We start from the raw sequence: 13,163 nt of genomic DNA on the forward strand, positions 1-13,163 counted from the left end.
ATTTTGCCTAAGAACACAGCCATGAATAAAGAATTCTCCAACTTTTGGCCACGACTGTAATCATCCAAAGGCTTGAATAGTTCTGTGGCCGTTGTTAGTCGGCAGGGACAGCACACACAACATATCCTCATGCACAACATCCTGAAATGTATATTGCACATAAACAAGCAGTATTGCCTTGTTAACATCGGTAGATTCGTCAACCTGGATTGCATACCACGGTGACTCGTTAAGCCTCTAACAATTGTGCCTCAACGTCCTCCGCTATTTCATCAATTCACCTAGTGACGGTGGTAGCCCGAATGAGGAACCTGCTATCTTTTTAGCTGCAGCCTCTCCCAAGAGTTCACGGCAAATGTCCTTAGCAGCAGGTAGAATCAACTCCTCGCCAAGAGTGAAAGGCTTCTTGGCCTTAGCAATACGGCTAGCCACTAAGTATGACGCTCTGTGCAGCCACGTTTGTTGACGTGGCTTTCAAGACTTGCTTCTGTTCTTGTTCATGTTTTCTTTGCTCAAAGAATTCAACGGGTATTTTATTTTACCGATTTAAAAACAAAAACAAATATTTATATTTATCCTTTCCGTGCGGCCCGGTTTTTGGGGACCGCTGGTCTAAATGACAGCGAGTGGTATTGTACTAAAACACCCCAGCGATCTGTAGAGCGAGAGCTCATCAGTTGGTGAGTGACAGGACTGGGAGTGGTCTCATCAGAGGACAGGCAGGGCTCTGTTATTGTCTTATTCTGTTATTGTCTTGTTCTGTTATTGTCTTGTTCTTTTATTGTCTTGTTCTGTTATGCTGTTATTGTCTTTTTCTGTTATCATGTTATTGTCTTATTCTGCACCCTAACCCATGGCTCTAAATGGTGCGTAGACACTCCCAGGCTGTGTCCCAAATGGCACCCTTTTCACCCATAGGGCTCTGGTCAAAAGTAATAATAATAATTAGGTGGGGGATTTTATATTTGTCATATTATATGCACGTGTGAATTGGAAATTTGTGTTTTTCATATCCCAACTCCCCCTGAGATGTCCTCTGAGTAATGTCACAGCCAGGGTCTGCCATTATCAACGGTGACCCTGGAGTATTTAGGTTTAAGTGCCTTGCTCAAGGGCATTTCAGCAGATTGTTCACCTCGTTGGCTTGGGGATTCAAACTAAACCTTTCAGTTACTGGCCTAACTCTAACCGCTAGGCTACCTGCCGCCGTATGTAGGGAATAGTGTGTCATTTGGGAAGCTGACTCTGACCCTGCCACGTTTCACACACTGATGCAAGGGGCTTGTAGACTCTTGGATCAGTCTCCTTCTCTCTGTGATATCCCTCTGGTTGAGATCGTTGAGCTTATTTAACAAGTCAAACTGCACAACTAGGGTTACTTTTACCACTGCTATCAGACTGGGTGTTCCAGATATGCACTGCAATGCGTTGTTGTGGCTGTGCTCTGAACATGTGTGGAGTAATGTTAGCTAGTACTGTAATGTAGAGGCTTTTGTCAAAACGTTCCCTCCCTACCCCCTCAGGCAGATTCGAGACACTGTCAACTGGATCTTCAGTGAGCAGATGATTGTTTGCTACATCAACATTTTCCGCGACACATTCTGGCCCAACGGAAAACTGGCCCCCCAAATCAAGGCTCGGTCCGACACAGAACGCCGGGAGACCAAGGAGAGAGCTCAACAGAAGCTGCTAGACAATATCCCAGGTAGGTCTTCCCTCCTGCCATACAGGTGTCATCTCTGCACATTTATTAACAATGTTTTGGTCAGACCTTTTTCTTCAAATACATGTTATAATTCGTTTGCAGAGGTAAAATCGTGTGTGCAGGAGTTAATTGTATTTATTTTACATTTTAGCAGACGCTCTTATCCAGAACGACTTACAGTAGTGAATGCATACATTTCATTTCATGCATTTAAAAAAAAAAAAAATTGTACTGGCCCCCCGTGGGAATCGAACCCACAACCCTGGCGTTGCACACACCATGCTCTACCAACTGAGCCACAGGGAAGATTTATTCTACAATGTTGATTTTGGGGCTGTAACTCCCTGTTCCACAAGGGTGTGCACGTTAACCCTGCTAGAGATGATTGATATCTGACATGGATCAGTACTCTAGGATGGGGGGTGGAGTCTGGCGTTGGTCTGGAAACAAAAGTTTCTGGTTCAATTGGATTATTGGATCCCTTAGTTTTAGTTTAGTTTATTCATTCGACCATTTTAAAAAACAAGCACACATACAACTTAAAAGCCATACATACACATGAATAAAATTATGGAGGATAACACACAAAGTCTGGGACTTATTTCCATTGTGGTCCTCTTGACACAAGATGTCTAGACAAGATCGAACACAGTATGGCAGTGAAATAATAAAACATAGAAGAACATCTATCTCATCATTCCAGTTACATCATAGGGGTTATTCATATGGGCACAGAATACATCAAACATATTTTTACTTCATTTTTAAAGCTGTCCAGAGAGGACATTGTTTTTATAGGCAGAGGCAACTCATTCCATTCTGAGGCTCCAGTATACAAGAAAGTACCTTTCCCAGCGTTACTCCTGAACCTGTATAAGCATACATCAGCAACACCTGATCTGGTGCTGTGATTGTGTGCATCCCTAACACAAGGAAAGTAATCACTTAGATATCTGGGTGCAGGACCATAAATACTCCTGTAAACGAAACCTAGTCTAATCTGGGACACCCTAGCCTCAACAGGCAGCCAGTTTAGTTCCTGAAAGCAGCTCCTGCCTATGTGAGTATGTGGACTCACCTTCAATACTACCCTGATCAGCTTATTCTGGGCTATCTGGAGCTTCCCCTTCATAAGTTTAGATAAGCCTCCAAACCAGGAAGTACTAGCAGAGTCAATAGCATTGAATGAGGGCAGTAGCTAGCACTTTCATGGAGTCCTTATCAAGCAGCTTGGACTTTCTAGACAGAAACGTAGTCCTGGCATTAACCTTCCCTAGCACCTTATTGGCCATGCTCACACCTCCCAAGCTTCCATCAAGGATACATCCCAAGTAGCTAACAGAGGTTTTAGTAGTCAGCACCTCACCCCCTAACTCCACTCTGATTTCAGACGACCTACACAATTTAGGTCTGGATCCAAAAATAATTGCTTCAGTTTTCATTAAGTGCAGAGAGCTTATTATCTCCAAGCCATTTGCTAATGTTAGTAAGCTCTGTGCTAATTATGCTCTCCAACATATTTTTACTTTTGTGAGACACCAGAAGTGTAGAGTCATCCGCATAAAGAAAAAGACGGCAAGAACAAGCATCTTTGATATCGTTAATATACAATAAAAACAGCAGAGGCCCAAGCACGCTCCCCTGCAGAACGCCACAACTCATTGGTTTTGCCTGAGACAGTGAACCATTAACCTCTACTACTTGCTCCCTCCCTGATAAATAGGACTCTACCCAGCCTAGAAGGACACTGCTTAACCCCAGTGCCTCCAGTTTGGAGATTAGGAGACAGTGGTTAACTGTATCATAGGCCTTCTGTAGGTCAAGCAGTACCATTCCACACAGATTTCCCTCATCAATCTCTTTCCTGATGAAGTCAGTCAAGTAAACTAGACATGAATCAGTGGAGTATGTTTTTCTAAAACCCGACTGAAAATCATACATTAGACCCTGTTTGTTAACATATTCATTAATTTCCTCATGTACAATTCTCTCCAGGATCTTTGAATTTACACAGAGGATAGATACAGGCCTATAATTCCCAGGGTCAGACTTTATCCCCTTCTTATACAGAGGTATAACTTTAGCTTGTTTCATGTCCCTGGGAAAGGTGCCTTGTTCAAGAGAGAGATTAACGATATGCGTAATACAAGGGCCAATTTGCTCAGCAGAATCTATTGATAAAGATGAGCAAAACAGACCTGGTAAAATAAATAATACAAATACTTCGCTAACAGCAACTGCCAAAATAAACCTCAACATAAAGTGTCTTAATAGGGCGTTGGGGCATCACCAGCCATAATAGCTTCAATGCACCTTGGCATAGATTCTACAAGTGTCTGGAATTCTATTGGAGGGATGTGACACCATTCTTCCACAAAAAAATCCATAATTTGGTGTTTTGTTGATGGTGGTCGAAAATGCCGCTTTCAATATACTTTGTATCCGTCCATTATTTTGGCAGTTACCTGTATATTCTATGCTCCATTCCATTTCACACCACACACTGGTACATGTGTGAGACAGGGGAAATATAAGCACCCCCTATTTGACTTTTTTTGCGGACATGTTGCTCCTAGACCTGACGGGTATCTGTGGCTGGATCTCTGAATGTGGACATTTTTACAATTTGGTAATTTAGCATCTGCTAAATGCTCTTATCCATGGTGACTTAGTCAGGTCATTCGACTAAGGTAGGTAACACAACCACATACAGCGTGCTAACTGTGTCTTTCAGATGCACTACAGAACCTGGTGGGACAGCAGAACGCCAGGTATGGGATCATCAAGATCTTCAACGCACTTCAGGAGGCCAATGCCAACAAGCATCTGCTTTATGTAAGTTCACCTCACCCTCTGTGAAATGGCAAAGTATCCTAAAACGTGCTGTTGTGGTGCAGTTTGAAAGAGCCACCCCCTGATTCCATTAGGAATTTCACAAACACATCAAGCTGAGTCACCTAGTGGCTCAGTTCAGAACAGCATCTCATTACTGGCAGGTCAGACCACAAAAAGAGAGGGAGAATAGGTTTGAAAGGGCATGTGTACATTCCAAAATCTTTCCCATTTGCACTATGCCAGTTATTTGTGTGGAATACTCTGTTATTTGTGTGGAATACATATTCTATGGTTGCCTCATTCCATCTAATAGGGGAAGATATCAGTGGGTCAAAGAGTCAGTCATTCTCATACATGCCTGCATAGGAACAAAGTGCACAGAACAAACTCTCCTTCACTTGAGTCCAGGCTGAAGGGATGTGTTTAATGGCCTCCTGACATGTTTCCTCTGCCCCTGTTTCAGGTTCTGATGGAGATGATCCTCAAAGAGCTGTGTCCAGAACTCAACGTGGAGACGGACCAGATCTGATGGGGCGAGGCCCATATGTACGCAAAACACAGGATAGTGTGGTTAATGTGGAGCAGTACCCTAGGGCATCCTATTCCCTCCCTCAAAGGGAATAGGGTGCCATTAATATAGTGTACTACTTTTGACCAGAGGGCATAAAGTTGTGCACTATAGGGAATAGGGTGCCGTTTGGGGACCCAGCCTAACACACACACATTGAGTGAAGGAAATGGAGGTGCTCCTGGAGATCGACATGGCTTTAGTTTGGTCTTGGTTTTCAGGGGAGAGACACTCGTTGAAGGATTATGTATTACCTTTTGTTCAAACTAGATTTTTTTTATTTTAACTCAACAGATAGATCATGAAGACAAATGTAACATCAACACAGAGGTACTATAATGTTCCAGCATGGTACAGTAAACAATGAGATTAAACTGAATGGATGATGTCTTTTCTGTTATTCTGCGGTACTTTTATCTGAATGCATTTGATTATGTAGTGCTCAAACTAGGGAGACAAGCTTCTGTTCCTGTTACTACCTTACATTTCTTTGTTTTGTTCAGTAGCTGAAAATGACAAATCAGTCCCACTGCCAAGGTCTGTTGCAGAAAGCCAGGCTATTGATTGATTACTTTGTTATGGATCCAAAATGTGAATAGTTGTGAAATGAGTGTTGTGCTCATATAATGAAGAAACAAGCTGTATACCGACCTCAAATACATTCCCCACCAATGTTACATTATGTTCATTGTAGAACGGCTTCATTGTGCAATATGTCATGTAAAGTCATTGTGACAATTTTATTTGTGACTTATTGATAGATTTTATTTTTACCCAAAAATTGTTTAGAGCATTTATAAGCAATAAATTGCAAAAGAAAAATGTATGACTTGTTAACTATTTTTTTTGTTATTTATCCACTTTAGGCAAATTCCTTGTCAATGTAAGCTTCTCAAAATTGTATGAAATTGAAACCATCTGAATTTGGATGCTACAAATGTATATAAATTGCATCTGAATTCAAGGACCCCCTGGTTCATCTGAATTCAAGGACCCCCTGGTTCATCTGAATTCAAGGACCCCCTGGTTCATGCAGAGTAGTACCGGTAACACCGTTCTAATGTGTGGAGTCTAGTTATTAAACAGTTGTTCCACTGGGCACACAATCGCCGGACTCCTATCCATACCAAACCCACACACTGAACACAAAGCATTCAGCTCTGATGTTATTTACTCAGGTAACCTCAAAGCAACAGAGGAGACTGCTATCTGGACTCCCTAACTAAGGTCATGATGGTAGATCTCTACATTCTGCTAAAGATGATGTCCCTCTGGAGGTCCTGGCACACTTCTGGGTTTAGCCGAGCAGCCTAGTCAAAGAGAATCCAGTTTCCAGTATGAGATTCAGAATGGAGATAAAATCTTACTCAAATCTTAGTTGGCCTTCACTGATACTTATGTTGCTTTTTCAGGCAAATGGGTCAAGCAGAATTTGATTTGATTTATTAGGATCCCCGTTAGCCGATGCCAATGGCGACAGCTAGTCTTACTGGGGTCTGACACATAATGAAAAAGACAGACATTGACATACATTTGAATGTGTGTGCCCACCTTGGTGAAGTATTGCCAGGCCTTCTCCTTGCTCTGAGGAACCCCCTTTCCCAGTTCCAGACAGCGGGCGTAGTAGAATAGAGCAATGGCCACGCCCTTAATGACGTATTCAGGCAGGCAGTCGGTGACCATGGAGATGGCAGCAATGTCATCGTAATTGGTAATCCTACATTTTCATTGTGGGAAGATGACTTCTTGGGCACACAAATAATACTTTTCTTAAATATGCTCAGTTGGCTGACATGTACATTGGAATATATATTTTTCCATTGAGGTGTCACTCCGGAACATTACAGCCTGCAATTTAATAATGGCTTCAATCATTTCCCTTGTGGAAATAGAGGGTAGTAGGTTAGCCTTAGCCGCAGCATATCTTTTTTTAACCTCTTATCTAATAAACCATACATATTTATCACTGCTTTAGTGTTCTACAGAGGGTAAGTGTCTTATGTATTTAACTGCCCTTTTTTTCCAAGACATTTACATTTTCAATTCCAACAAACAAAAGAGCTGCCGTGGTATTTTGCGGGCTGTGTCTCGTCTCTCATACCGACATGAACAACACAACCACGCTACACTGCTTCCAAGGACTCTTTGTCTTACTGGTGGTTGGACCGGCTCTCTATGGGGTATGTTACCAGCAACAGCATAATGAATATGGTTCAAAGGGAAATCAAATTGCTGTTGGTTAGGATACTATTATACGTGTCAAAGGGAGATAGTCTTTTTCAATCAATCACACTTAACTGTCATGATTGTGGTGGATTGACTTCTACAAAGGTGGATAATCAACCTGTGGACAGAACAGGGAATTTACTGTATGATATACCCTATGAAGGTACCTTTTGGCAAGGGCTGCTGCTCTGGAGTAGAGCTTCCTGTGGTAGTAGTAGGCAGCCAGGTGGGCCTGGGCATACACATTCCCCCGCTCAGCTGCTTCCTTCAGGCACTCAATGGCAGCCTTGGGGTCCTGCTGGATGCCCTGACCATACAAGTACATGATCCCCAGTGCGCCCTGGGACTCCAGACTGCCGTTGCCGCAGGCCTCTGAGTGCCAGAAGAACGCCTGGAGCACAGGGCATGCACACAGTGGGGAAACAGAGTTATGAAAGGAAATAGTTGAAATAGAATCCTGAATTATTGATCAAGGTGAAACATCTCATGGGTACAGTAAACACATCATACCCTTTTGAGGTCCTGTGTCTCCGGTCTAGAGTAGAACATACCCAGAGAACTCTGAGCTTTTACACAGGCTTTGGGGTTTCCCTCATCAGCAGCAAGGAGCCAGTAACTGGGTGAGGAAAACAACACGGTCACTGCCAGAACAGTTCTCCATGAGTCAGCAAACATTGTGCGTGTGCTTCTGCTGACCTTTCTGCTTCTGTATTGGATTGCTGGACCCCATAGCCCTCCAGGTAGGCTATGCCGATGTGATACAGAGCCGTATATCTGATGGAGCCTGCCTCTGGGCTGTTCCACTGGACTACTCTCCTCATGTAGTCCACTGCCCTTGGCTGGAGCAGAGTACAACACACTGCACTTGTCAGACTCAGACTACTCAACATGTACTCCCAGAAACCCCAGACCAACGCAACAAATAGGTTACATTGTGGAAGGCAACCCATCTGCCTAGGGGACTACTCAACATGAAGTATGTTTGGTAGACTTACAGTAGTTTGTATTTATAACATGGTAGTAGCAGGCGTGACAGTGAGCAGTTTTTAAAGATGCTCCATTGGGTTCTTCAGTTACCCATTATAATTTATTATGAGGTGGAAACCCAGCAAACCAAACAAGGAAGAATGCACAACACTATCAATACCGTGACTCACTTGATCCATAGCAGTGCCCAGGCCATCATAATACATGACAGCTGCCTGGAAGAGGGCTCTGGGGTCGCTGTCCTTAATGCCGTCAAAGACTCTCTCTGCCTCCTCATAGCGCCCCTGGCCCAGCAGTAGAGTACAGTCAGAAAACCAGGGCATCAACGCTCAAGATCAGTATACCTCACTGGTATTTCTGCACGACTGAAATGGCTCCTATATGGCTCCATTATATCAGAGGAAACCACATGGCTAGCTATATTTCTCAGTGCAGAATAAGGGCATATGATATATGAATGGGAGAGCTGTTACCTCATAATAGTACAGCTGTCCCAGCAGGAAAAGGGCCTGCTTGTCTCCCCCTTCAGCTCTACCCTTCAGCAGCCTCTCAGCCCTCTCCACCGGAGTGGCAAGGCTCTCTGAGGAGAACAAATCATGTGGTTCAACTGGCAGGTTGTGTGTTTCTGTGCATTATTTTTTTACCAGGGCCCATTTTCCCAGACTTTTGTGGATCTGAGGCAAACAAACAGAATATTTTAGAGAATAGAAGGAAACCAAAGATTGTGGAAAATGAACTTTATATTTGTTGAGTGATTTCACTTCTGCTGTGGGTCGATTAAAGTTTGATCTACAAAGGTTCATATTTGCAATGGTTTTCCTTCACTTTAAAGTCACTCCCTAACTCACCTCAACAACAACAGCTGTGGTGCGTCATAACAGCTGATCTGAGGTCATGAAACGTCCCAGTTCTAAAGTTACTGTCTGTTTTATCTTGTGCTGAATACCTTGGTGTGAAGTCGGTTTCACTCCATCTCGGTAGACATCCGTGATGGCACGAAACACCTTTCCTTGGCTGTGTTTCTTTGGAGCTTCGATTTTATAACCCGACTTCATACCCTTGCCTCAAAGCCTGCAATACATCCCTATATTTTTACAATCTGTTTTCCAGGATACACCTACACTTTAAAACATCAAATAATGACCCAAGTTGATTGTTTTTACTGACTTACCTTTCACGCAGTTTGTTCATTTTGTGTGCATGAAGTCTGCAGTGCGCTTTATGCTACGACACAATATAATCTGTTACTAAGCAACTACTAAACAAATACTGTGACGCGTATACTGTGCGTTCAGTAAATCACACTACTCTATTGTTGTGTAGATGTTGGCAACTAGTATGTGCTAACAGTAACAATGACAATTATCATTATCACAGCGCAACGTTTGATTAGGCCTGTTTGAATATTCGCCTACTGGATTATTAGAAAGGAATGATACTTGGTCTGAAAATGAATTTGAAAAATACATTTCGTCTGATCAATAAACGTTGACATAAAATAACTGATTGCCCATATTTTTGTTGTTGTTGCTGAAACTGTGTAAACCCTGGTGCATTTACAAATGATGTCTAGGCTATGTTGTAATTCCGTTTATGTTTAGTTGGAAACTCAACTATTTTTTGCAAGTGAGACAAAATAATTGCGAAATAATTGATTAATTATATTACCAGGTGGTGGTGCAGTGAGTTACCATTGCAGTGGAGAAGAATTTATAGTTAGAGTGTAGAGAGATACCCCGCAACCCCACACGGGATGTTTTAATATTGCCACATGCCAAGTGAGAATGTAAATTATATTTTCCTTTTACTGACAAGTAAAAAGGCGTAGGCTACATGGCTAGATAGAATCCGAATATTCTCCGCAAAGACGATAGCTACAAGCCCTCCTCTCGCCCGCTTGTGCACAACGGACGCCAAGGTAACACAATGTACACAGATACAGGAACGAGAGCAATTCATAATTTTATAAACCAAGCTGCGGATCGAAGACCCGCGAATTAAAGGTAGATTTCTGTTTTAGAATAATACGGAATTTTAAAGTTCAGTTATTTATTAAAGATTATCTATTGATTGATTATTATTATGGAATTTCCAACGGTGTCATCCCATAATAGATAAACCTAGGAGAGTTCATCAAGGGCTGAGAATATAATCCATGATAACAATTGAAGAGAATACAAATGGTCAACATTTACTTTACAGAGGTAGCTGTTAAATTGAATAGTAATTGGTGGTTGGGCTCACTGTTATTCCCTAAAGATGCCCCCAGAAGGAGGGAAGTCAGATATGGAGAGGATTGGAGTCTTCAAGGAAATGGGATACATCTCCATTGGAGATAAATACACCCCTTTTATTCAGCGTAAGTACACCATGTCTAAATAATGACAGTGGGCAAGGGATTTCAATTAGATGATATATATTGCACACTATTGAAGTATATACAGACAAGTAAGGCCAGATGAGATAGTTGGATGTAATATTTATGGTAAAACAATGTAACGTTAAATCCTATTTCACCTACCATTTAAGGTCCCTGCAATGAGTCTGCTCAGAAGGGTAAACAAATACTAACTGGTGGGGCCACCAAGAAGAAGTCAGGGTTACAAGTGGGCTACTTTGACACTCACTTTAAGCGGGTCTTTGAGAAAGAAGCCCTCACAGACCCTGTGAGGCTCGCCCGGCAATACAGGAGTCAGCAGTCCAAGAAGAACATAGGCAGCGCCTTCCTCCCCAGCAATGGAGAGAAGAAACCGTAAGCCATGAGATCATTTTTTATTTTCACAGACGTGCTAAATGGCAGAGCACACATCTACTTGAGGTTTAGGCTTTACAAGACTTTAAAAGGCTGCATTAGAACAGATGGTGAATAGGCATGATCCTCTTGTTTTGGTGATGATCTTGATTACGTTAAGAGACTTAAACATTAAAACAAATAAAGAATTGTTCTCCCTGACCAAAACAGACAATGTCATTTATATGAAATAGTTGAGGTTGACATGGTTACAGGCTTAATTTGAGTCAGCGCATGAGAAGGACCTCCAGAGCTCCGTTTCCATTCCATCATGCAGTTTGTTCCACAGCTGCATAATGCATTATGTATTCCTCTACCATTCAGAGTCATATTTTTTCTGTTTGGCCCTAATCAACTCAGAGCCAGGGCTGTGGCCCAAACGACACCCTATTCCCTATATAGCCCTATGGGCCCTGGTCAAAGGTAGTGCTCTGTATAGGTAATAGAGTTCCATTTGGAACACAGCCCAGGAAACAGGGACCAGTCACTCAGCCAGAGAGCTGAGACCATGGAAATTACTGGGGGCCCAATTAAATTAGACCTGAACAAACTATACTGCATTTCTTAGACAGTCTGCTTGCTCCAGGGGCATGCAGCAATTGATGCCAGAACTTGGCTTACTCCCATCATTCAAGGTCAGGGGTTGGCAGCTACTACGGAACTCTGAGTGGTCCCATCCAGGCCATGAGTCCTATGAAGGTCCCCAGGAAGCCATGCAAACCATCAGGCAAGAACATCCTCACCAACCCACCCAAGAGGGGAAGTGGATACAGGTTCAGTATGTCTGTAGATGATGGGATGTGTCCCAAATGGCACCCTATTTCCTATATAGTGCACTTTGTAGAGATTAAGGGACCATTTGGGATGCAACCATTGTGTTGTTTCACTATACTTAACAGTACAGTATTCTGTTTTCATGCATGGATAGTGATGGAACCTTTTGTCCCATAGCTATCCGAATGTCACCCTGTCCAAAGTTGTCCCTTACTCCTCGGACCCCTATGACAGAGCAAATGAGATGTTGAAGGTGAGAGGCCAGGAAAATAGTAGTGTTGAAACCACAGATATCTAAATGTAATTCTATGGTTGAAACAATGTCCAAGATAATCATTTATATCCAGAGGTGCATGCATTCTCTATGTTCTCTATGTTTTTTCAGAAAGAGACAGTAAGCCATAAAGCTATGCTGAAAGGTGGTGCTTTCCACTTGAACCTCCACCCAAAGGAATGTTTCGACAACAACCCGTACAAACTGGACAAGCCTCTGCCCCCTCTGAAGAGATTGGAGGAGAAGAAGAGATTTGTGGTTCCCTTCAAACCCAGCTCACCGAACAAAACAGTGAAAGTGCAGAGAGGATACAGACATCAGACCTTATGATTTATTATTACAAGTGTGTGTGTTATGTGGAGATTTTATGAGGAATTTTCTCTGTTTTAGATTGGCGGCATGAAAGCAGGTACATTTGACATTTACCCCTCTCACTCTGCTGACCCCTACATCACCCGGAGATCCAAATCTGTGACCGTGAATAAGGAAGGAAAGGTATTCCACCCATCTCCTGGACCAAAGAGCACCCCCGTGAAGAGCATCATCAGTGTTAATGTGAACAGGTGAGACTCCATTTCGGCCATCCATATCCTCTCAGACAGAATAATAGTTTGAGGTCACTGTGTTTGACTGTTTGGGTCTTTGGTTTTTCAGGGCAGTGCACTCTGCAAACTACACCATGAATATACCATCTGTGATGGCATACTGATGTGAATACTTGCTATCTGAGGTTGTACTGAATTTATGTTGTTCAAATATCAATATATTTTTATGATCTTTCACATTGATATTCTAAGTTTTAGAAAAATCCAGAATAGCACTAAGGAATGTTGCTGTCCTGTTGAGTGTGTAAGCTGGAAGCCCCACCATGATGCCTGACCTGCACTGAATGATTAATGAGTCTCCATGGAAACTCCTAACAAATAGACAACTGGCTCTGTTGGACTTTATTGACATATTAAAGGCATACTTTGAAATTCTGATGAGCTTTTTGTTGACTGAT

At 42.5% G+C, this 13,163-nt stretch overlaps 3 protein-coding genes across 4 annotated transcripts in view; 2 read left to right on the top strand and 1 right to left on the bottom strand.

Moving 5' to 3' along the window:
- The window catches only part of snx25 (sorting nexin 25), a 51,323-nt gene extending 45,389 nt beyond the window's left edge, over window positions 1-5,934 (top strand). For both annotated transcript variants that reach the window (XM_014212787.3, XM_014212788.3), the window contains exons 17-19: window positions 1,524-1,705; window positions 4,440-4,540; window positions 5,004-5,934. In XM_014212787.3, the coding sequence (XP_014068262.1) occupies window positions 1,524-1,705; window positions 4,440-4,540; window positions 5,004-5,069 (349 nt within the window). In that variant the 3' untranslated portion in view covers window positions 5,070-5,934. The remainder of the gene's footprint in view (window positions 1-1,523; window positions 1,706-4,439; window positions 4,541-5,003) is intronic.
- Window positions 1,823-9,592, bottom strand: lrp2bp (LRP2 binding protein). The gene is made up of 9 exons (XM_014212791.3): window positions 9,493-9,592; window positions 9,268-9,392; window positions 8,795-8,901; window positions 8,492-8,605; window positions 8,031-8,173; window positions 7,845-7,950; window positions 7,502-7,725; window positions 6,660-6,825; window positions 1,823-6,418 (listed from the first exon to the last, which is right to left on the bottom strand). Exons 2-9 carry the CDS (start codon window positions 9,374-9,376, stop codon window positions 6,353-6,355), a joined length of 1,035 nt encoding a protein of 344 aa, XP_014068266.1. The 5' UTR covers window positions 9,377-9,392; window positions 9,493-9,592; the 3' UTR covers window positions 1,823-6,352.
- Window positions 9,593-9,971: 379 nt separating this feature from the next.
- Window positions 9,972-13,143, top strand: cfap96 (cilia and flagella associated protein 96). The gene is made up of 8 exons (XM_014212795.3): window positions 9,972-10,324; window positions 10,581-10,680; window positions 10,851-11,073; window positions 11,748-11,885; window positions 12,064-12,139; window positions 12,272-12,451; window positions 12,551-12,723; window positions 12,815-13,143. The coding sequence occupies exons 2-8, from the start codon at window positions 10,581-10,583 to the stop codon at window positions 12,867-12,869; spliced, it is 945 nt and encodes a 314-aa protein (XP_014068270.1). The 5' UTR covers window positions 9,972-10,324; the 3' UTR covers window positions 12,870-13,143.
- Window positions 13,144-13,163: the final 20 nt, after the last annotated feature.

This window comes from Salmo salar, chromosome 09 (assembly GCF_965601325.2).
Source record: "Salmo salar chromosome 09, fSalSal1, whole genome shotgun sequence".
Lineage (NCBI taxonomy): Eukaryota > Metazoa > Chordata > Actinopteri > Salmoniformes > Salmonidae > Salmo > Salmo salar.

Bases quoted from the DNA above. Each gene is read 5' to 3' on its own strand.
- lrp2bp (XM_014212791.3), bottom strand. From the start codon at position 9,376: ATGAAGTCGGGTTATAAAATCGAAGCTCCAAAGAAACACAGCCAAGGA. The intron at 8,902-9,267 runs GTATTCAGCACA...TGTTCTCCTCAG, and splicing joins GAAACCGACTTCACACCAAG to AGAGCCTTGCCACTCCGGTG. The intron at 7,951-8,030 runs GTCAGCAGAAGC...TTCCTCACCCAG, and splicing joins TCCAATACAGAAGCAGAAAG to TTACTGGCTCCTTGCTGCTG.
- cfap96 (XM_014212795.3), top strand. From the start codon at position 10,581: ATGCCCCCAGAAGGAGGGAAGTCAGATATGGAGAGGATTGGAGTCTTC. The intron at 11,074-11,747 runs GTAAGCCATGAG...CCATCATTCAAG, and splicing joins AGCAATGGAGAGAAGAAACC to GTCAGGGGTTGGCAGCTACT. The intron at 12,140-12,271 runs GTGAGAGGCCAG...ATGTTTTTTCAG, and splicing joins GAGCAAATGAGATGTTGAAG to AAAGAGACAGTAAGCCATAA.